At 42.8% G+C, this 25129-nt stretch overlaps 2 protein-coding genes across 2 annotated transcripts in view; one reads left to right on the forward strand and one right to left on the reverse strand.

Moving 5' to 3' along the window:
* Positions 1-11961, forward strand: part of phaf1 (phagosome assembly factor 1) — a 15640-nt gene extending 3679 nt beyond the window's left edge. The window contains exons 5-17 of the mRNA XM_087797910.1: positions 780-823; positions 911-990; positions 1094-1188; positions 3504-3568; positions 5094-5206; positions 8746-8879; positions 8945-9028; positions 10308-10390; positions 10470-10513; positions 10578-10621; positions 10698-10756; positions 10819-10891; positions 10976-11961. Of these exons, the coding sequence (XP_087654036.1) occupies positions 780-823; positions 911-990; positions 1094-1188; positions 3504-3568; positions 5094-5206; positions 8746-8879; positions 8945-9028; positions 10308-10390; positions 10470-10513; positions 10578-10621; positions 10698-10756; positions 10819-10891; positions 10976-11062 (1005 nt within the window). The 3' untranslated portion in view covers positions 11063-11961. The remainder of the gene's footprint in view (positions 1-779; positions 824-910; positions 991-1093; positions 1189-3503; positions 3569-5093; positions 5207-8745; positions 8880-8944; positions 9029-10307; positions 10391-10469; positions 10514-10577; positions 10622-10697; positions 10757-10818; positions 10892-10975) is intronic.
* Positions 11962-13332: 1371 nt separating this feature from the next.
* On the reverse strand, positions 13333-21765 carry b3gnt9 (UDP-GlcNAc:betaGal beta-1,3-N-acetylglucosaminyltransferase 9). Its single transcript, XM_087797215.1, has 7 exons — positions 21740-21765; positions 20465-20641; positions 20303-20407; positions 18556-18855; positions 15827-16068; positions 15513-15768; positions 13333-14221 (listed from the first exon to the last, which is right to left on the reverse strand). Exons 2-7 carry the CDS (start codon positions 20564-20566, stop codon positions 13886-13888), a joined length of 1341 nt encoding a protein of 446 aa, XP_087653341.1. The 5' UTR covers positions 20567-20641; positions 21740-21765; the 3' UTR covers positions 13333-13885.
* Positions 21766-25129: the final 3364 nt, after the last annotated feature.

The raw sequence follows: 25129 nt of genomic DNA on the forward strand, positions 1-25129 counted from the left end.
TCTGGTGTTGTGATAGTGTAGTAACAAGTATATATGTGTAGTATTGTGGAGTACTTGACTCTGGTGTTGTGATAGTGTAGTAACAAGTATATATGTGTAGTATTGTCCAGTACTTGACTCTGGTGTTGTAGTATTTACAGACCACATGACTCTTGACGAAGTCAAAACTGCTTTAATTTGTTTTCAAACCAAAATATGTCCAAACATCAGCTTTAAAAGCTGCCGCAGTCACTGTATCCTCTCGTCCTCAGTCATCGCCAGGATCTTGCCTTATTTCATTGTAACTTTGGCAGTGGAGGACTCAAGTTTAATTGCAACACAAAAATTAACAAAGGCTGTGAATATTTAGTTAGTTGTAAAAAAACAAAAACAAAACCTAATGATTCTTTTTTATATATACTTTATTGAAATATAAACTGTAAAAAACTATAATAACACAATTCAATGATTTGAAAGCCAAAAAATGGAAACCAGAACATTGCTTTTGAATACCTCGATATTTAAGTGTATCGATATTTTCTTTGTGTTTCTTGTGTACTTCCTGAACATGTGAGGTCTTGTGTCACACACGAAAATAAAATAAATATTTCTGGTCATTAAATATTTAATCCAGTAAAAGAAGCAAAATATCTTAAACTTAATCTAGAGTGTAGTGACTTTAACGTCCACTAGAGGGAAGAGAAGGTTCAGAAGTGATCATTGCTGCAGATATGAGTCACTCAGAGTCGTGAACCTTGAGATGTGTCTCTTATCAATCATTTTGTTCGTGTGTCCGACAGGTGATCGAAGTGTACGACCTCAGCAAGGTCAAGTTGAAATACTGGTGAGTACAGAAACGGTGACACACAACTGTGTTCTGGTCGGTGTGTGTGAGTCAGTGTGTGTGTGTGTGTGTGTGTGTGTGTTGCAGCGGAGTTCATTTCAACTCTCAGGCCATCGCTCCGACCATCGAGCAGATCGACCAGTCGTTCGGGGCGACACACCCCGGAGGTGAGTCGTCGTGGTCTCGGCACTTGATTGATTGACGAGCGACAGGTGTCAGCTGATGTCATCCAGACCCTAACAGACCTTTAATATCAACGTCTCTCTTCAGTCTACAACGCCGCCGAGCAGCTGTTCCACCTCAACTTCCGAGGACTGTCCTTCTCCTTCCAGCTGGACTCCTGGAACGAAGCTCCCAAGTATGAGGTGAGTGTTGGTCTGTGTCACTGTGGTCTGGAGAACTGAACGTCCTGACTAGCGCACACTATCGCACACTATCGCACACTATCGCACACTATCGCACACTATCGCACACTATCGCACACTATCGCACACTATCGCACACTAGCGCACACTATCGCACACTATCGCACACTATCGCACACTATCGCACACTATCGCACACTATCGCACACTATCGCACACTATCGCACACTATCGCACACTATCGCACACTATCGCACACTATCGCACACTATTGCACACTATCGCACACTATCGCACACTATCGCACACTATCGCACACTAGCGCACACTATCGCACACTATTGCACACTATCACACACTATCGCACACTATCGCACACTATTGCACACTATCGCACACTATTGCACACTATCGCACACTATCGCACACTATCGCACACTATCGCACACTATTGCACACTATTGCACACTATTGCACACTATTGCACACTATCGCACACTATCGCACACTATCGCACACTATCGCACACTATTGCACACTATCGCACACTATCGCACACTATCGCACACTATCGCACACTATCGCACACTAGCGCACACTAGCGCACACTAACGCACACTATTGCACACTAGCGCACACTATTGCACACTATCGCACACTATCGCACACTATCGCACACTATCGCACACTATCGCACACTATCGCACACTAGCGCACACTGGCGCACACTGGCGCACACTGGCGCACACTATTGCACACTAGCGCACACTAGCGCACACTATTGCACACTAGCGCACACTATCGCACACTATCGCACACTATCGCGCACTGTCGCACACTATTGCACACTATCGCACACTATCGCACACTATCGCACACTATCGCACACTATTGCACACTATCGCACACTATCGCACACTATCGCACACTATCGCACACTATCGCACACTATCGCACACTATCGCACACTATCGCACACTATCGCACACTATCGCACACTATCGCACACTATCGCACACTATCGCACACTATCGCACACTATTGCACACTATCGCACACTATCGCACACTATCGCACACTATCGCACACTATCGCACACTATCGCACACTATTGCACACTATCGCACACTATCGCACACTATCGCACACTAGCGCACACTATCGCACACTATTGCACACTATCACACACTATCGCACACTATCGCACACTATTGCACACTATCGCACACTATTGCACACTATCGCACACTATCGCACACTATCGCACACTATAGCACACTATTGCACACTATTGCACACTATTGCACACTATTGCACACTATTGCACACTATTGCACACTATCGCACACTATCGCACACTATCGCACACTATTGCACACTATTGCACACTATCGCACACTATCGCACACTATCGCACACTATCGCACACTATCGCACACTAGCGCACACTAGCGCACACTAGCGCACACTATTGCACACTAGCGCACACTATTGCACACTATCGCACACTATCGCACACTATCGCACACTATCGCACACTAGCGCACACTGGCGCACACTATTGCACACTAGCGCACACTAGCGCACACTATTGCACACTAGCGCACACTAGCGCACACTATCGCACACTATCGCGCACTGTCGCACACTATTGCACACTATCGCACACTATTGCACACTATCGCACACTATCGCACACTATCGCACACTATTGCACACTATTGCACACTATCGCACACTATCGCACACTATTGCACACTATCGCACACTATCGCACACTATCGCACACTATCGCACACTATCGCACACTATCGCACACTATCGCACACTATCGCACACTATCGCACACTATCGCACACTAGCGCACACTGTTGCACACTGTCGCACACTATTGCACACTATCGCACACTATCGCACACTATCGCACACTATCGCACACTGGCGCACACTATTGCACACTAGCGCACACTATTGCACACTAGCGCACACTATCGCACACTATCGCACACTATCGCGCACTGTCGCACACTATCGCACACTATCGCACACTATCGCACACTATCGCACACTATTGCACACTATCGCACACTATCGCACACTATCGCACACTATTGCACACTATTGCACACTATCGCACACTATCGCACACTATCGCACACTGTCGCACACTGTCGCACACTGTCGCACACTGTCGCACACTGTCGCACACTGTCGCACACCATCGCACACCATCGCACACTATCGCACACTATCGCACACTAACGCACAGACACACAAAAGGTCTTGAGACAAACGTGGACTACTTCCTCCTCCAGATCCCTCACGGCGCCATGGTGAAGAGGATGCACATCTACACGGGCAACAACCTGCAGGAGACCAGGTGAGACTGATGCCACTCTATTGATGATGACTCTGATCAAAAGAAGAACAAACACAAACGACATGTGTTCAGTGTTGTTGTTACACACCTTTGATGTTGTGTACTTCATCTGGGTTATGAAGGTTTGCTCTCATGCCTGCTCACCACTGAAATGATTGAGGGACAGAAACAATACCAATTATAATAGTAACAACAAGCACAATAGTAGTAACAACGACAATCATAATAATAACAACAATCACAATAGTAGTAACAATGACAATCATAATAACAACAACAATCCTAATAGTAGTAACAACTACAATTATAATAATAACAACAATCACAATAGTAGTAACAACGACAATCATAATAATAACAACAATCACAATAGTAGTAACAACGACAATCATAATAATAACAACAATCACAATAGTAGTAACAATGACAATCATAATAACAACAACAATCCTAATAGTAGTAACAACTACAATTATAATAGTAACAACAATCACAATAGTAGTAACAATGACAATCATAATAACAACAACAATCCTAATAGTAGTAACAACTACAATTATAATAATAACAACAATCACAATAGTAGTAACAACGACAATCATAATAATAACAACAATCACAATAGTAGTAACAACTACAATTATAATAGTAACAACAATCACAATAGTAGTAACAACGACAATCATAATAATAACAACAATCACAATAGTAGTAACAACTACAATTATAATAATAACAACAATCACAATAGTAGTAACAACGACAATCATAATAATAACAACAATCACAATAGTAGTAACAACTACAATTATAATAGTAACAACAATCACAATAGTAGTAACAATGACAATCATAATAACAACAACAATCCTAATAGTAGTAACAACGACAATCATAATAATAACAACGATCACAATAGTAGTAACAACTACAATTATAATAGTAACAACAATCACAATAGTAGTAACAACAACATTCATAATAATAACAACAATCATAATAGTAGTAACAACAACGATTATAATAGTAGCAAAAATCCTTATAGTAACAACAACTACTATAATGATAGTATAATAGTAACAGTTACTTCAATTATAATATAACGTCAATAATCAATAGTAGCAATGACAATAACAACAATCAGATTTGTAACAACATTAATAATAATAATAATAATAACAAAGACAAACAATATGGCAAAAATAACAATATTTATCAAGAACATTATCAATAACAACATAAATAGCAATGACCCAATAGCAACAACAACGCTAATAACAACAATAATAATAGTAAGAGCAATCATAATGATACAAATCATGATATTGGTAACAACGTTAGTAGTAACAGTAACACAAACGAAAAAAGCATAATAATACCATAATCTGGGGCCTCAGACGCAGATCCACAACGATCCACCAGAGGGCAACACATGCTCCCTGACCAGGCTTAGAATCCTCTGTAGAAATGAAATATCTAAAATGAAGATGAAACTCATAAAGTGCTGACTCGTCTGTTGTCTCAGAGCTCCAGTGATGCCGCCGGCGTGTTTCTTTGGAAACATCTACGCTGAGAGTGTGGACGTCCTGCGGGACTCGGCTGGACCTCTTGGACTCAAGCTCCGCCTCGTCACTGCAGGTATGTTTTAAACACCTGCGAGTCCTACACACGAGTCAAACACCTGTGAGTCCACCACACGAGTCAAACACCTGCGAGTCCACCACACGAGTCAAACACCTGCGAGTCCACTGCACGAGTCAAACACCTGCGAGTCCACCGCACGAGTCAAACACCTGCGAGTCCACCACACGAGTCAAACACCTGCGAGTCCACCACACGAGTCACACACCTGCGAGTCCACTGCACGAGTCAAACACCTGCGAGTCCACCGCACGAGTCAAACACCTGCGAGTCCACCACACGAGTCAAACACATGTGAGTCCACCGCACGAGTCAAACACCTGTGAGTCCACCACACGAGTCAAACACCTGTGAGTCCACCACACGAGTCAAACACCTGCGAGTCCACCACACGAGTCAAACACCTGCGAGTCCACCACACGAGTCACACACCTGCGAGTCCACTGCACGAGTCAAACACCTGCGAGTCCACTGCACGAGTCAAACACCTGCGAGTCCACCGCACGAGTCAAACACCTGTGAGTCCACCACACGAGTCAAACACCTGCGAGTCCACCACACGAGTCAAACACCTGCGAGTCCACCACACGAGTCAAACACCTGCGAGTCCACCACACGAGTCAAACACCTGCGAGTCCTACACACGAGTCAAACACCTGCGAGTCCACCACACGAGTCAAACACATGTGAGTCCACCACACGAGTCAAACACATGTGAGTCCACCACACGAGTCAAACACATGTGAGTCCACCACACGAGTCAAACACATGTGAGTCCACCACACGAGTCAAACACATGTGAGTCCACCACACGAGTCAAACACCTGCGAGTCCACCACACGAGTCAAACACATGCGAGTCCACAGAACGAGTCAAACACCTGCGAGTCCACCACACGAGTCAAACACCTGCGAGTCCACCACACGAGTCAAACACATGCGAGTCCACAGAACGAGTCAAACACCTGCGAGTCCACCACACGAGTCAAACACCTGTGAGTCCACCACACGAGTCAAACACCTGCGAGTCCACCACACGAGTCAAACACCTGCGAGTCCTACACACGAGTCAAACACCTGCGAGTCCACCACACGAGTCAAACACCTGTGAGTCCACCACACGAGTCAAACACCTGCGAGTCCACCACACGAGTCAAACACCTGCGAGTCCTACACACGAGTCAAACACCTGCGAGTCCACCACACGAGTCAAACACCTGCGAGTCCACCACACGAGTCAAACACCTTCGAGTCCACCACACAAGTCAAACACCTGCGAGTCCACCACACGAGTCAAACACCTGCGAGTCCACCACACGAGTCAAACACCTTCGAGTCCTACACACAAGTCAAACACCTGCGAGTCCACAGAACGAGTCAAACACCTGTGAGTCCACCACACAAGTCAAACACCTGTGAGTCCACCACACGAGTCAAACACCTTCGAGTCCACCACACAAGTCAAACACCTGCGAGTCCACCACACAAGTCAAACACCTGCGAGTCCACCACACAAGTCAAACACCTGTGAGTCCACCACACGAGTCAAACACCTGCGAGTCCACCACACGAGTCAAACACATGCGAGTCCACCACACGAGTCAAACACATGTGAGTCCACCACACGAGTCAAACACCTGCGAGTCCTACACACGAGTCAAACACATGCGAGTCCACAGAACGAGTCAAACACCTGCGAGTCCACCACACGAGTCAAGCACCTGCGAGTCCTACACACGAGTCAAACACCTGCGAGTCCTACACACGAGTCAAACACCTGCGAGTCCACCACACGAGTCAAACACATGTGAGTCCACCACACGAGTCAAACACATGTGAGTCCACCACACGAGTCAAACACATGCGAGTCCACCACACGAGTCAAACACATGTGAGTCCACCACACGAGTCAAACACCTGCGAGTCCACCACACGAGTCAAACACATGTGAGTCCACCACACGAGTCAAACACATGCGAGTCCACCACACGAGTCAAACACATGCGAGTCCACCACACGAGTCAAACACCTGCGAGTCCTACACACGAGTCAAACACCTGCGAGTCCACCACACGAGTCAAACACATGTGAGTCCACCACACGAGTCAAACACATGTGAGTCCACCACACGAGTCAAACACATGTGAGTCCACCACACGAGTCAAACACATGTGAGTCCACCACACGAGTCAAACACATGTGAGTCCACCACACGAGTCAAACACATGCGAGTCCACCACACGAGTCAAACACATGTGAGTCCACAACACGAGTCAAACACCTGCGAGTCCACCACACGAGTCAAACACATGTGAGTCCACCACACGAGTCAAACACATGCGAGTCCACCACACGAGTCAAACACATGCGAGTCCACCACACGAGTCAAACACCTGCGAGTCCTACACATGAGTCAAACACATGTGAGTCCACCACACGAGTCAAACACATGTGAGTCCACCACACGAGTCAAACACATGTGAGTCCACCACACGAGTCAAACACATGTGAGTCCACCACACGAGTCAAACACCTGCGAGTCCTACACACGAGTCAAACACCTGCGAGTCCACCACACGAGTCAAACACATGCGAGTCCACCACACGAGTCAAACACATGTGAGTCCACCACACGAGTCAAACACATGCGAGTCCACCACACGAGTCAAACACCTGCGAGTCCACCACACGAGTCAAACACATGCGAGTCCTACACACGAGTCAAACACCTGCGAGTCCTACACACGAGTCAAACACCTGCGAGTCCTACACACGAGTCAAACACATGCGAGTCCACCACACGAGTCAAACACATGTGAGTCCACCACACGAGTCAAACACCTGCGAGTCCACCACACGAGTCAAACACATGCGAGTCCTACACACGAGTCAAACACCTGCGAGTCCTACACACGAGTCAAACACCTGCGAGTCCTACACACGAGTCAAACACATGCGAGTCCACCACACGAGTCAAACACATGTGAGTCCACCACACGAGTCAAACACATGCGAGTCCACCACACGAGTCAAACACCTGCGAGTCCACCACACGAGTCAAACACCTGCGAGTCCTACACACGAGTCAAACACATGCGAGTCCACCACACGAGTCAAACACATGTGAGTCCACCACACGAGTCAAACACATGCGAGTCCACCACACGAGTCAAACACATGCGAGTCCACCACACGAGTCAAACACCTGCGAGTCCTACACACGAGTCAAACACCTGCGAGTCCACCACACGAGTCAAACACATGCGAGTCCACCACACGAGTCAAACACATGTGAGTCCACCACACGAGTCAAACACATGCGAGTCCACCACACGAGTCAAACACATGCGAGTCCACCGCACCACCATCACAAACACCTGAGTGTTCCAGTGAAGCCACAATGTTGATTTACATTGTGTGTGTGTGTGTGTGTGTGTGTGTGTGTGTGTGTGTGTGTGTGTGTGTGTGTGTGTGTGTGTGTGTGTGTGTGTGTGTGTGTGTGTGTGTGTGTGTGTGTGTGTGTGTGTGTGTGTGCAGGTTGTGGTCCGGGGCTAATGGCCGAGGCTAAAGTCAAGTCCATGGACAGGAGCATCTACTTCGGGGACTCGTGTCAGGACGTGTTGGGGGCTCTGGGTTCTCCACACAAGGTCTTCTACAAGTCAGAAGACAAGGTATCGTGCGAGTCCTTCCTCCTGCATTGACCCGTTGCTGACTCGTGTCTCACGGTCACGTCCAGATGAAGATCCACTCGCCCTCGCCGCACAAGCAAGTGCCCTCCAAGTGTAACGACTACTTCTTCAACTACTTCACCCTCGGAGTGGTACGTGTCGAGTCACATGGTCACGGGTTCACAGACCACATGACCTGATTTCATTTGTTTTTGAAACTATTGTCCAGTACTTGACTCTGGTGTTGTGATAGTGTAGTAACAAGTATATATGTGTAGTATTGTCCAGTACTTGACTCTGGTGTTGTGATAGTGTAGTAACAAGTATATATGTGTAGTATTGTCCAGTACTTGACTCTGGTGTAATGATAGTGTAGTAACAAGTATATATGTGTAGTATTGTCCAGTACTTGACTCTGGTGTTGTGATAGTGTAGTAACAAGTATATATGTGTAGTATTGTCCAGTACTTGACTCTGGTGTTGTGATAGTGTAGTAACAAGTATATATGTGTAGTATTGTCCAGTACTTGACTCTGGTGTTGTGATAGTGTAGTAACAAGTATATATGTGTAGTATTGTCCAGTACTTGACTCTGGTGTTGTGATAGTGTAGTAACAAGTATATATGTGTAGTATTGTCCAGTACTTGACTCTGGTGTTGTGATAGTGTAGTAACAAGTATATATGTGTAGTATTGTCCAGTACTTGACTCTGGTGTTGTGATGGTGTAGTAACAAGTATATATGTGTAGTATTGTCCAGTACTTGACTCTGGTGTTGTGATAGTGTAGTAACAAGTATATAAGTGTAGTATTGTCCAGTACTTGACTCTGGTGTTGTGATAGTGTAGTAACAAGTATATATGTGTAGTATTGTCCAGTACTTGACTCTGGTGTTGTGATAGTGTAGTAACAAGGATATATGTGTAGTATTGTCCAGTACTTGACTCTGGTGTTGTGATAGTGTAGTAACAAGTATATATGTGTAGTATTGTCCAGTACTTGACTCTGGTGTTGTGATAGTGTAGTAACAAGTATATATGTGTAGTATTGTCCAGTACTTGACTCTGGTGTTGTGATAGTGTAGTAACAAGTATATATGTGTAGTATTGTCCAGTACTTGACTCTGGTGTTGTGATAGTGTAGTAACAAGTATATATATGTGTAGTATTGTGGAGTACTTGACTCTGGTATTGTAGTATTTACAGACCACATGACTCTTGAGCTGCTGGAGTTACTATATCCTCTCGTCCTCCGTCATCATCGGGATCTCACAGGACTGTATTGATAGCTCTGGTGGACGTAATGACTGCTGCCATCTAGTGGCCGGAAGTTTAATTGCAACACAAAAATGAACAAATGCCTGAATATTGACATGTTATTTGTAAAAAAAAAAAAAAAAAAAATATTATTATTTGACCTTTGCTCCTCAAGGACATCCTGTTCGACTCCACCACTCAGCTGGTGAAGAAGTTCGTCCTTCACACCAACTTCCCGGGACACTACAACTTCAACATGTGAGTGACAACAACACGTGTGTGTGTGTCTATGGTGTGTGTGTGTGTGAACACCCGCTCAAGTGTCATCACTCCACAGATACCATCGCTGCGACTTCAGGATCCCCCTGGTGGTCAAGAAAGGTGAGTCATCAGATCGTCTCGCAGAAGACGAAACCGTTAACGTGTGCGTTTGTTTGTGGGTCAGAGGGAGCAGAGTGCGACGACTGCACGTTGACCACCTACAACAAGGTCAGTGTTGGCGTCTAAAGATTCACGTGTTCGCACCAGATTCTGTTCAGAGGTTCTAACTGTGTCGTGTCTCCAGTGGGACCAGATCCAGGAGCTGCTGGGTCACCCCTCCGAGAAGCCCGTGGTGCTGCACAGGTAAACTTCGGCAGGTGTGGCTTCCACACGACGACCCGCTCACCTCTCGTCTTGCTCAACAGGTCCTCGTCGGCCAACAACACTAACCCGTTCGGCTCCACCTTCTGCTTCGGCCTGCAGCGGATGATCTTCGAGGTGAGTTCTTCCTCGGTCTTCGAACCCGGCTCTCCTGCTGGTCCCGTGGACCTGGTTCCGGTTTGACCCGTCTCTCCTCCACAGGTGATGCAGAACAGCCACATCGCCTCGGTCACCCTCTACGGGGCGCCCCGGACCGCCGGCCACCCCGAGTCCTCCAGCTCCCAGTGAAGCGGAACCTCCAGAACCACCAAGTCCATTTCTGACCTCCTGAAAAACTCAGAACCCAAGCGGGTGGCAGCAGCAGCCAACCCACCGGGGTCCAGCTCGTGGCCCACAATCTGGACACACCAGGAACCGCCAGGAAACCGCGTCATGATCGGGGGTTCGGAGAGGAAGTTGACTCACCCGCAACGGTGCCGGTCCAAACGGTTCCGCACCGTCTCATCAGGACCCGCAGATCAACATTTTTTAGGTCGTCGTGGAAACGCTTTTGTTCTGGTCCGACACCTTCACTCGGCGAGGACCGAACCGAACCTGGATCATTTACAAACGACTTCACTCAACAAAAAGAAAAAGTTCTCTGAACCAATTAAACAACAAACATGAAAAACGTTCAATCTTTAATTAATTAAGTTAAAATTTTCATTCATTTTAACTGAAACAAGCTTGAAGTCGCTTTTATAATTTAACTTAATAAACCAGAAAGTTTAGCTTCAAAACACATTTGTTTATTTTAGAAGCTTTTAAGTATTTTTCTGGAAAAAATATCTTGTTTGTCTTTGTTGTTACTTTTCAGGTTTTTTCAGAAGTATTTCACTTTCTTTCCATTTGAAAACTGAAAAGAATAAAAAAAAAAGGGAAAACCGGAAGAAAATAGTCACGATTGCGCAACAAAAAAAAAGCTGTCAATCATCTGCTCCGGTTCTGACTCGCTGCTGCTTTGACTCGTCGTGAGTCGTTGCATGCGCTGAACTCAGAAGGACGAGGGGTCGCGACCCCCGGGGTCAGGAGGTCGACGACCATTTCCTTTCGGGAATGAAACTTTTTTTGATTTGATTTTGGAGACTCTGATGACGACGTCTGTGTCGCTATGGCAACGTCAGTCAAAATAAAACTGTGGATGTGAAGCTTGTGTTTGTAACTTTTATCAGTTATCATTGAATCACTCATGAGCCAGAACATTATGACCACTTGTATTGTTCGAACCCAACTCTTCAAAGTATCTTCTCTCACGTCACTGTAAATATTATAAACATGAATAGTTCTTTTAAAACGATTTATTTTTGAGGATGTGACGCCAGCAGGGGGCGCTGTGTTGCTGCTGGTTCTGATGAAGATTGTTATGAATAATCCAACAGTTGAAATAATGTTGTCGGATCATGATTTAATTATTTAATTTTAAATGTATTATTTATTTTTTAACATGTTCGCTTTAATGTACGAGCCGCTTATTATATTTTATGCATCTCGTTATCATTATAATTATTATTTCATCAATTTTTTTTATTTTTCATTTAAATACTATATACTACATGTTGTTTTTACAATACTGGCAATAAAATGTGTTTTGATTCTGATGTTGGAGAAAACAACACGTACAACGTGAGATAGAATAATATTTAAAGATATATATATATTTAATAAAGACATTAAACAATACCTCGTGCTGCAGAAGAGGGAGATGTATACTTTAAGTACTTAAAACAAAAGATCAATTCTTATTTTCTAACTTTTCCATCCGGAAAAGCGCTATATAAATAATAATTACTTACTTAATTACTTACTTCCTGTTAGCATTAGCATAGCATTAGCAAGCTCAATGCTAGCACTCGCGCAGGGTGGCCTTCAAAATAAAGGCATGAACTATTTCTTAACACTTAAATAAAACTTAAAAGTAAGTAAGTAAGTAATATTTATTCTTCTTCTTCATCTGCCCACAAGTGTATAATGTCTTGCAATGTATTTTTTTTTAATTTATTTTTATTTTTATCGTCAATTATTTTACCACATCACTGGGGAGATAAGATATTCAGGCCAAAAATATTATGATATATATAGATTATTATTTCACTGGCAACGTTATGAATATTTTTGTACAATATATATAACATTACCATGATCATGATACTTGATTTGTTCCCATTGTATTTAACATTTCACTTTTCCATAACGCTATTTATTTAATTATGAATCTACTTTACATTATTCAATTGTATTTTTATGCAAAATTGTTTTTTTTTGTCTCTGTTTTGTTTATTATTTTTAGGGAGGCAAGTAAAAATTTGTGGGTGTTAAATGAAGAAATACAACTTTTTCAAACACATTTGATGATTTTAAAAAGTACTTTAAAGTTTAATTCTATCAAAACAATGACAAACAAATGATTCAAAATAGAAAACAATGTATTGACAACAAACTACAACATTCACTTTGGTTTGGTCTTGTTTGTGGTCAAGTCCACCAGATGTGGCTTTGGCAAGTACCTGGTGCACCTCCGGCCTCCCCAACATTCCCACAAACACAAATCACACACAAACACATCTGTTTTGCTTGTGTGAACTCCCAGCATGCACCTGGGCTCACCAGGTCTCAGCGTCCACTGTGAGTGTTCAAAGGGAAAAGTCCAGTTCCTGCTCCTGGCGTTCCGTTTCCTCGGTGCCGCCTCCTCTGAAGGCATCCTGGACCCGGGTCAGCTAGCCAGGGTCGTTTGGTGACGTTCAGGAATTTGAGTGAAGACGAGGAAGAATAAATGAGAAGCAGCCGTCGGTAAAAACTTCAGCGCCGGCGGAGGAAGCACAGAAAAGCACGTTTCTGCAGCAGAACCTTAAAGAGTTGCTGAGTGGACTTTCTTCTGCAGCACCAGCTGGACCCGGTCCTGCAGCTGGTTTTCATCAGAACCACATTGTTTATCCCTGTGTTTGTCTCTGAGTCGTAACTCACTCGAGGGAACGTTCGGTGATTCGTCGCCAAAATATTTGCGAGACAGAATCTTTGTCCGTGAACAGAATCTGACGAAACCATCAGGGGTCGGTTCCTTCTGACACCAGGACGTCACCCGTGGGAGACCAGTACCTGCATTCCCTCGTAGTCCGACTGCTCCGAGTCCGCCGTCCTCCACCTGAAGGCTCCGGGCGTCGGGAAGTTCCCGCCGTGGCAGCTGAGGTCGGGGTCGTGCAGCAGGTTCCACATGAGCCAGATCTGGGGCACGCTGAGACTGTGGACCACCATCAGCTCCCGGTAGAAGCAGGGGTCGAAGGTCTCGAGGTGAGGGGCCGCGGAGGGACGGGGGATCCCAAACGTTCGGAAGCCCTGGTGACGCAGAGGCTTGACGCCGATGAGCTGGAGACACATGCCCAGGAAGACGTCGTCGATGGGAAACAGTTCCACCTGAAGGTCAACGCAAGACTGATGAACACCAGCGAAGCCTTGTGAGCCCGAACCTCAAACAGCAAGTGTCTGATTCAGGTGTAAGAAAATATAGATACACTGATATCGATAACTGAGGACGAGGGGATACAGTGACTCCAGCAGCTTTTAAAGCTGATGTTTGGACATATTTTGGTTTGAAAACAAATGAAAGTAGTTACGACTTCGTCAAGAGTCATGTGGTCTGTAAATACTACAACACCAGAGTCAAGTACTGGACAATACTACACATATATACTTGTTACTACACTATCACAACACCAGAGTCAAGTACTGGACAATACTACACATATATACTTGTTACTACACTATCACTACACCAGAGTCAAGTACTGGACAATACTAAACATATATACTTGTTACTACACTATCACAACACCAGAGTCAAGTACTGGACAATACTACACATATATACTTGTTACTACACTATCACAATACCAGAGTCAAGTACTCGACAATACTACACATATATACTTGTTACTACACTATCACAACACCAGAGTCAAGTACTGGACAATACTACACATACATACTTGTTACTACAGTATCACAACACCAGAGTCAAGTACTGGACAATACTACACATATATACTTGTTACTACACTATCACAACACCAGAGTCAAGTACTCGACAATACTACACATATATACTTGTTACTACACTATCACAACACCAGAGTCAAGTACTGGACAATACTACACATATATCCTTGTTACTACACTATCACAACACCAGAGTCAAGTACTGGACAATACTACACATACATACTTGTTACTACAGTATCACAACACCAGAGTCAAGTACTGGACAATACTACACATATATACTTGTTACTACACTATCACAACACCAGAGTCAAGTACTGGACAATACTACACATACATACTTGTTACTACAGTATCACAACACCAGAGTCAAGTACTGGACAATACTACACATATATACTTGTTACTACACTATCACAACACCAGAGTCAAGTACTGGACAATACTACACATACATACTTGTTACTACAGTATCACAACACCAGAGTCAAGTACTGGACAATACTACACATATATACTTGTTACTACACTATCACAACACCAGAGTCAAGTACTCGACAATACTACACATATATACTTGTTACTACACTATCACAACACCAGAGTCAAGTACTGGACAATACTACACATATATCCTTGTTACTACAATATACAATATATTGTATCGTTGACACAGTATCGTGAAACGTATTGTGTCACCACGTACTTGCTGACAGGAAGAGCTCAGCCTTCGAGCCGTGTGACCCGACATGACGAACCCTCCTCCGCCGGCGTAGGACGGGTACAGGCCGGCGCCGTACATGAACAGCGGCACGTAGTACTTCGAAGTGCGACGGCGGATGGGTTTGGCGTTGACGATGATGTCACCGATAAACAGGTCCTGGTCAAACTTCTCACTCTGCAGCATCTCCAGGATGTTCTCGATGTTCACGTACACGTCGGCGTCGCCCTTGAAGATGAACCTGCGGGACAGAACACGTGAGGCCGCAGAAGCGGTGACCAGCGGTCGGACGAACGCACTTGACGCGAGGACAGCTGGTGTTGACCCACTCCAGGAAGTGGGTCTCCTTCAGCGTCAGGTTGAAGAACGTGTCCTCAAAGTCCCACAGAAGGACATCACCGAAGGTCCGGCTCTCGTAAGACAGAAGCTGATCCCACAGAGGCAGCGCCGTCCGATTACGTGGCACGCCGAGCAGGAACACGGTCCGGATGGACCCGGAGGGTCGTAGACGGCGCTCTTGACCCCACGTCCGGCGGACGACCTGGAGGAACAACAACACACGTGATGAAACATCTTTACATGGCTGAGTGAAAACACCTATAAATGTTTATTATCCTGATGAAAGGGTTCAAGGGTTGAGTCAGTACTTGGGTGACTTAGGTCAGTCTGTCAAACTGAGCCTGAGAGACCTGGGTGTTGTATTTGATAAAGACATGTCTCTTGTTCAACACTGAAGAAAACTGACCACAAACTGTTTCCTTCAACTGAGAAAAATCTCTAAACTTAGGAAAATGTTGTCGGAACATGATCTGGATCTTATAATCCATGCGTTTGTTTCTTCTCGTCTGGACTATTGTAACAGTTTGTTTTGTTTCTAAACCAGAAGGATGTGTCTCGTCTGCAGTTGATGCAAAACTCTGCAGCGATAATTCTGACCCGCTCTAGTAGAAGAACTCACATTTCTATGATGATATCTATCCTTCAAACTCTTCACTGGCTTCCACCTTCTTTTAGGATAAACTTTAAAATTCTGGTTCTTACTTTCAGATCTATTCATGGTCAGACCTTCCATCAGTGATCTGATCCAGACTTACACCCCAGCTCGGGCTCTGAGGTCTGTGGATCAGAATCTACTGATGGTTCCTGAACTTCCGGACCAGAGGAGAGAAATCCTTCCAGACTGTTGCTCCTAAGCTTTGGAACCATCTCTGTGTTTGATGATCTACTGACTCCTTCAAGAAACATCTGTGTTTGATGATCTACTGACTCCTTCAAGAAACATCTGTGTTTGATGATCTACTGACTCCTTCAAGAAACATCTGTGTTTGATGATCTACTGACTCCTTCAAGAAACATCTGTGTTTGATGATCTACTGACTCCTTCAAGAAACATCTGTGTTTGATGATCTACTGACTCCTTCAAGAAACATCTGTGTTTGATGATCTACTGACTCCTTCAAGAAACATCTGTGTTTGATGATCTACTGACTCTTTCAAGAAACATCTGTGTTTGATGATCTACTGACTCCTTCAAGAAACATCTTTGTTTGATGATCTACTGGCTCCTTTAAGAAACATCTCTGTGTTTGATGATCTACTGACTCCTTCAAGAAACATCTCAAGACGTTTTTATTTGTTCAGGCTTTTCCTTGATTTTCTGAGACTCCTGTGTTTGTCTTATGTGTCTTGATCTTTTAAAGTATATAATTTACTGAATATTGTTTTGATTGTTAAAGTTCTTTGTGACCCTGGTCTAGAAAGATCTTTACAAATAACCTTTACTTACTTACTGACATAAAAAAAGTCGATAAACATAGCCGATGTTAGCTTGAATGCTAACAGATGTTAGCGCTTGCTGCATACTAATGTTAGCGCTAGAAACATTAGCAAGTAAAACATTTCTCATGCGATACATTATATTTACAGCAAATTCCCGCACACGACGTTGTTTTTTTAACATTGACTGGTTGGTTATTAACCTTGTAGACCTTATTGTGTTGCGGCTGCAGTAGTAGACCTGCGACCTAGAAAACTGACTAACAATATGTTCGGCTATTTTTCAATGTTGTGGGAATATTTGTGTTGCATTAGTCATAATAACAGACGTTATGTTTAAGAAATTAACTAAACATTGAAGAATAAGCTTCCACTATTCACTTTTTTTTTTTAAGTCGTTACATAATTGACACCAAAGATATTATTTTGAATAATTTACTATGAGACTCGTTAGCCTAGAAGAGAGATTTTGTTGTTGTTAAAATCTGAATATGTAAGTAAGTAAGTAAGTAATTTGTATTTATATAGCACTTTTCAGACCAGGGTCACAAAGCGCTTAAACAATCAAAACAATATTCAATAAAGTATATACTTTAAAGGTCAAGATAAAACTGATAACACAACAGGAGTCTCAGAAAATCAAGGAAAAGCCTGAACAAATAAAAATGTTTTAAGATTTTTCTTGACGGAGTCAGTAGATCATCAAACACAGAGATGGTTCCAAAGCTTAGGAGTAACAGTCTGGAAGGATTTCTCTCCTCTGGTCCGGAAGTTCAGGAACCATCAGTAGATTCTGATCCACAGACCTCAGAGCCCGAGCTGGGGTGTAAGTCTGGATCAGATCACTGATGGAAGGTCTGACCATGAATAGATCTGAAAGTAAGAACCAGAATTTTAAAATGATTCTGAAAGAAACTGGCAGCCAGTGAAGAGTTTGAAGGAGAAATGTGAGTTCTTCTACTAGAGCGGCTCAGAATTCTGGCTGCAGAGTTTAGTATGAACTGCAGGCGAGACACATCCTTCTTGTTTAGACATTAAAACAAACTGTTGCAATAGTCCAGGCGAGAATATGTCAACTATTCCAGACCTTAATGTTGAGAAGATAAAATATTTTGCAGATAATTATGATCAGATAAATGAATGTATTGCTTATAAAAACAACTATGTTTTTCAATAGGACTGATTAAGTATCTTTTAAGAATTCAGAATAAGCTCTTGAGTTAAAAGCACATCAAAACAGGAAGTGTCTCACCTGTCGTTTATCGAAGTCCTGAGCGATGGATTTGACGGCGATGAGCAGATACAGAGCGTCTTCCTCGTCCTCGCTTCCGACGTCACATTTCTGCGGCTGATCGATGAGCAGCTGGAACTTCCTGTTGTCCTTCTTTCTCATGTAGCCCTGGAAGTCGAACGGCGTCCTGGTGGCGGTGGCTTTGCTCGGCCGCGACTTCTTCTGCCGGGGTTTGGACTTGGACTTGCTCTGGACTTTGGACTGGGACGCGGCGGGTCTGGACTTGGTCTTGGGTTTGCAGGGAGGCAGAGTCGGTGGTTCCTGAAAGTGGGAATTTGTCAACTTTGATTTATCTTCAGTTGAAAGTGTCAAGATGTCCTGTTGTTTTTTTGTTGTTGTTGCTAACAGCTAGCGTATTCATGCTAGCTCAATGATTACTGGTTATTTACTCATTAGCAATTAGCCACGAGTAGCAGCTAAGAAGCTAAAGCTTGCTAACATGTTTTTTTCCTGTAAAGTTTCAGAGAAATCTACAAATAAACCTAAAAAAAAAGACACAACAAAACCTCCGACGTCTGAAAACAACATAACTTAAATAAATAAACAGATTATCAACAAATTACTTTTTTGTTTTACGGTTTGCAAATGAAAACATTCAAACGTTGTACAATTGTTTTTTTCTTTCCATCTATTTGCACTACATTAAAACATTTTTTATTTGTTTTCTTATTGAAGTGATTTGATTTTTCTTTTTTGATTGCTTTTTCAGTTTTCGGTGATTTAACATCGACATGCTCGCAGGTATCAAATATATTCCATGTCCAGTTTGCAATTCCAGTGTCGTGTATCAAGTTCATCCGAGGTAAAAATAAAAGTCAGATCATAGTGATGGAATCAGATGACATCATCCGTAGAGGTGTAAGAAAATAAAGATAAAATTCAATATTTGGATATTTTTTCACAATACTGTTTTGCAAAAGTTCACCGAGTTTGTATATTTTGTGTTGCAATTAAACTCAACTACATCTACTGCAGCTGAAGGAACTCGTGCGAGATCCAGGGCATGACTGAGGACGAGAGGATACAGTGACTCCAGCAGCTTTTAAAGCTGATGTTTGGACATATTTTGGTTTGAAAACAAATGAAAGCAGTTACGACTTCGTCGAGAGTCATGTGGTCTGTAAATACTACAACACCAGAGTCAAGTACTGGACAATACTACACATATATACTTGTTACTACACTATCACAACACCAGAGTCAAGTACTGGACAATACTACACATATATACTTGTTACTACACTATCACAACACCAGAGTCAAGTACTCGACAATACTACACATATATTCTTGTTACTACACTATCACAACACCAGAGTCAAGTACTGGACAATACTACACATACATACTTGTTACTACACTATCACAACACCAGAGTCAAGTACTGGACAATACTACACATATATCCTTGTTACTACACTATCACAACACCAGAGTCAAGTACTCGACAATACTACACATATATACTTGTTACTACACTATCACAACACCAGAGTCAAGTACTGGACAATACTACAACTACAACTATACTGTTACTATCATCATGTATCGTTTTGTTTCTCTTGTATCATAATACGTATAATTTCGTCAGATTCTCGTCAAGTCAAACCCTAATCATCCGTTTGTACCAATTAAAACTGGACTGAGCCTCAAACATAAGGTTGTCATCATGAGCCGAAGTCGTGATACCAGCTCCGAGGGATCATACCGGGGGAGGGTCAGGCTGCACTTTGCTCCTTCTGGTTCCCAGCACGGTCCGACCGGAGCCGGTGGACCCGCCAACATCTGGATCCGGGCCTGAGTCCTCCAACACCTGAAGAGGATCAGAGGCGTGAGCTGGACCTTCACCACAGGGGACACACTGGTTTACCTGGCGGGTGTAGAGCAGCAGGCAGACCAGGACCAGCAGCAGCAGCAGGACGGTGCAGCACACGTCGCCCTGCAGGTGGCGCAGCTTCCTCAGCCGCGTCATCGCGACCAGCGTCAGCCTCGCGAAGACGCCATTTGGCGCCCGACGGCTCGGACGCAACAGCAGATGAACGTTCTCCTGCAGACGAGCGACAAAAGTTTGGTTTAGTTTTTGTTCGATTAAAAATGATTATACACTATCCAGGAGGGGGGGCTGGAAGACGGAAGCCCACACCAGAGAACATTTGAATCTTAGATTGCAAGAGGGCAGGTTAGGAAGTTCGCTCTGCGGGTGATCGAGACACAGGCAACTTGAAAGGACCATTTGGCCGGAAAGAGACGAACCCCTGGCCGGGGCAAATTTGCCTTAAATATCGCGATGTTTCTACAGCTCGAGACCGTTTCTCCCGGAGCTATTGACCTGTAAAGTCGCCGGGAGAAAGTGCGTCCGATTGATCGTAAAGCTTGTATTTTGTTTGACTTGAAGAGGCGAATAAACGACCCTTGACACTCCACCATTTTTCTCCACAAAGCGAAGTATTAAGACCCGGGAACAGGAAGTGACGGCGTGTTGGAGCGACCGGAACGGACTCCAGTTTTGACCGTTTTATTTTCATCCGTTCATGATGTCATTTGAGCCATTTGCTGTGACTCGTGAGATCACATGTCATCAATTAATGTTGCTCTTGGAAATAAAAGCGACAAATAAAGTGAATTTGGTGCCAACCAGAGTTGAAGGTTAGGGGCCTTAGTGTACATCAAATGTTTAAGAAGAAGAAGAAAAAATGGAAAAGATATTTAGTGCAGTACGATGGCGATGAAGTCTTTAACATGAGGATTTAATATGTATTAAATAAAGACGTGAAACATACACATTTTTTTCAGTTTCTTTTCATTTTCCGATGGTCGTTATTTGAGGACGGTGCCTTGAACACCGCCTGTTGCGTTGAGTATTCATTCAAAGTTTCCTGGACGCACATGTTCGTGTGAACACCTCTGTCATACTGACTTCGTACATTTTGTCCTTTTTTTTCTCTACAACTCAATAATGTGCAAAGTCTCTTTATCAAAATCCACACAACTTCAGAAATATGTTGCGCCAATATTAGAAACTTTACGGGTTTCCTCCCTTTTTTTTCCGCCAGTCAAGCTGATCGATAAGTTCAAGATCACACGTCACACAGTCCCGTGGGTCGCGAAATATACAATATTGTGTCGTAAAGTGACGAGAACTTGCCGTGAGACGAGCGTGAGTCCAGATGATCCAGATGTTCCTCGATGTGTTGAAATGTTCCGCGAGCTGCCCCAGTGCTGCCTTCAGGTACGGTGGGAAATCTCTGCTGCGTCATCGAACGCGGCGTCAAACTTTATCTCAAAAGAGTTGAAAACTTGAATGGATTATAAAAACACGAGTGTGAACGTAATAATATTTGAGATTAAATGTTGTTAAATATCGAAATTAAAATAGACGCGAAATGATGTTTATTTTTTATTTTTCAGTGAATTAAATGTGTAAATATTGAACTACTTTCTTTGTTCACAGAGGTTCTACAAGTACACAAAGACATACAAAAACCTTTTTCAAGTTCAACTATTGTGTTAATGTAAGTGTGTGTTGTTGTGATGTGTGACTCTATTGTATCATCAGTGTGTGTGTGTGTTGTTGTGATGTGTGACTCTATTGTATCATCAGTGTGTGTGTGTTGTGATGTGTGACTCTATTGTATCATCAGTGTGTGTGTGTTGTGATGTGTGACTCTATTGTATCATCAGTGTGTGTGTGTTGTGATGTGTGACTATTGTATCATCTGTGTGTGTGTGTGTTGTTGTGATGTGTGACTCTATTGTATCATCAGTGTGTGTGTGTTGTTGTGATGTGTGACTCTATTGTATCATCAGTGTGTGTGTGTTGTTGTGATTTGTGACTCTATTGTATCATCAGTGTGTGTGTGTTGTGATGTGTGACTCTATTGTATCATCAGTGTGTGTGTGTTGTTGTGATGTGTGACTCTATTGTATCATCAGTGTGTGTGTGTTGTGTGACTAAAATGTATCATCAGTGTGTGTGTGTTGTTGTTGTGATGTGTGACTCTATTGTATCATCAGTGTGTGTGTGTGTGTGTGTGTTGTTGTTGTGATGTGTGACTCTATTGTATCATCAGTGTGTGTTGTTGTGATGTGTGACTCTATTGTATCATCAGTGTGTGTGTGTTGTTGTTGTGATGTGTGACTCTATTGTATCATCAGTGTGTGTGTGTTGTGATGTGTGACTCTATTGTATCATCAGTGTGTGTGTGTGTGTGTTGTTGTTGTGATGTGTGACTCTATTGTATCATCAGTGTGTGTGTGTTGTGATGTGTGACTCTATTGTATCATCAGTGTGTGTGTGTGTGTTGTTGTTGTGATGTGTGACTCTATTGTATCATCAGTGTGTGTGTGTGTTGTTGTTGTGATGTGTGACTCTATTGTATCATCAGTGTGTGTTTGTTGTGATGTGTGACTCTATTGTATCATCAGTGTGTGTGTGTGTGTTGTTTTTGTGATGTGTGACTCTATTGTATCATCAGTCTGTGTGTTGTTGTGATGTGTGACTCTATTGTATCATCAGTGTGTGTGTGTGTGTTGTTGTTGTGATGTGTGACTCTATTGTATCATCAGTCTGTGTGTTGTTGTGATGTGTGACTCTATTGTATCATCAGTCTGTGTGTTGTTGTGATGTGTGACTCTATTGTAGTGTGTGTTTGTACAAAACTCTCTTTTCGTTTATTGACATTAGAAAATGATCTTAAGCTCCTCCCACTGAAAAACACTTTGTTGTTCTGGAGATGAAATCTTGTTGAAATCTCTGCTGTAATTGCTCAAGCATTGAGGTTTGTCACCGCGCGTCATCAACCCCGGAAGTCACCGCCTTCGAAGGACTTGTTGTATAAACAAAGCGGGGCGTGGTCACAGCTGGAGGAGGAGTGAAGACATTATTACATCATAACGGACTCTCGTAACCTCTCGTTCGTCCAGATTTCAGAGCAACTTTATAAAGTAATGAGTTGAAATCATGGTCATGATGAGAAGTTACTGCGTCTTGAAGAACATTTCAAACACAAGCACAAATGAAATAAATAAATAAAAACACAAGAAAACAAAAAAACTAAATGAATACAAAAGCTGTTAATGTGTTCCACAGATGAAAAAAGCCGATCAGTTGAAAAAAAAGATAAATCTATCAAAGATCGTTCCCGAAAGGAATCCTCAGCTGGACAAGATTAATGATGAGTCAGCAGGAAGATTCTTCGATAGAAGAAGATTTATGATGACTCGGCAGAAAGATTGTTTAAGTGAATAAAATTGATGAGTCAACGGAAATATTTACCAGAACATTTAGAAATATTTAACCAGGAAAGGAAAGATGACTCAGCAGATTTTTTTTAACCGAAGACAAATGATGAGTCAGCAGAAATATTCTTCAACTAGAGAAGTATTAATGATGAGTCGGCAGAAAGTTTCTTTAACTGGAGATGATTAATGATGAGTCAGCAGAAAGTTTATTCAACTAGAGAAGTATTAATGATGAGTCAGCAGAAATATTATTTAACTAAAGAAGAATAAATGAAGAGTCGGCAGAAAGTTTCTTTAACTGGAGATGATTAATGATGAGTCAGCAGAAAGTTTATTCAACTAGAGAAGTATTAATGATGAGTCAGCAGAAATATTATTTAACTAAAGAAGAATAAATGAAGAGTCGGCAGAAAGTTTCCTTAACTGGAGTTCAATAATGATGAGTCGGCAGAAAGATTTTTCAACTTGAGATGTTTAATGATGAGTCAGCAGAAAGATTATTCAACTAGAGATGATTAATGATGAGTCAGCAGAAAGATTATTCAACTAGAGATGATTAATGATGAGTCGGCAGAAAGATTATTCAACTAGAGATGATTAAGGATGAGTCAGCAGAAAGATTACTAACTAGAGAAGCATTAATGATGAGTTTGCAGAAAGTTTCTTAAACTGGAGATGGGTAATGATGAGTCAGCAGAAAGATTATTGAACTAGAGAAGCATTAATGATGAGTTGGCAAATGTGTTTCTTTAACTGGAAATGGGTAATGATGAGTCAGCAGAAAGATTATTCAACTAGAGATGATTAATGATGAGTCGGCAGAAAGATTATTCAACTAGAGATGATTAAGGATGAGTCAGCAGAAAGATTACTAACTAGAGAAGCATTAATGATGAGTTTGCAGAAAGTTTCTTAAACTGGAGATGGGTAATGATGAGTCAGCAGAAAGATTATTGAACTAGAGAAGCATTAATGATGAGTTGGCAAATGTGTTTCTTTAACTGGAAATGGGTAATGATGAGTCAGCAGAAAGATTATTCAACTAGAGAAGCATTAATGATGAGTTTGCAGAAAGTTTCTTTAACTGAAGATGGGTAATGATGAGTCAGCAGAAATATTATTCAATGAGAGAAGCATTAATGATGAGTTTGTAGAAAGTTTCTTTAACTGAAGATGGGTAATGATGAGTCAGCAGAAATATTATTCAATGAGAGACGCATTAATGATGAGTCAGCAGAAAGATTATTTGATTACTCCACATACTTCACCTTCCTCCCACAGTCCAAAAACATCA

Source organism: Callionymus lyra, chromosome 8 (assembly GCF_982586985.1).
Source record: "Callionymus lyra chromosome 8, fCalLyr1.hap1.1, whole genome shotgun sequence".
Classification (NCBI taxonomy): Eukaryota; Metazoa; Chordata; class Actinopteri; order Syngnathiformes; family Callionymidae; genus Callionymus; species Callionymus lyra.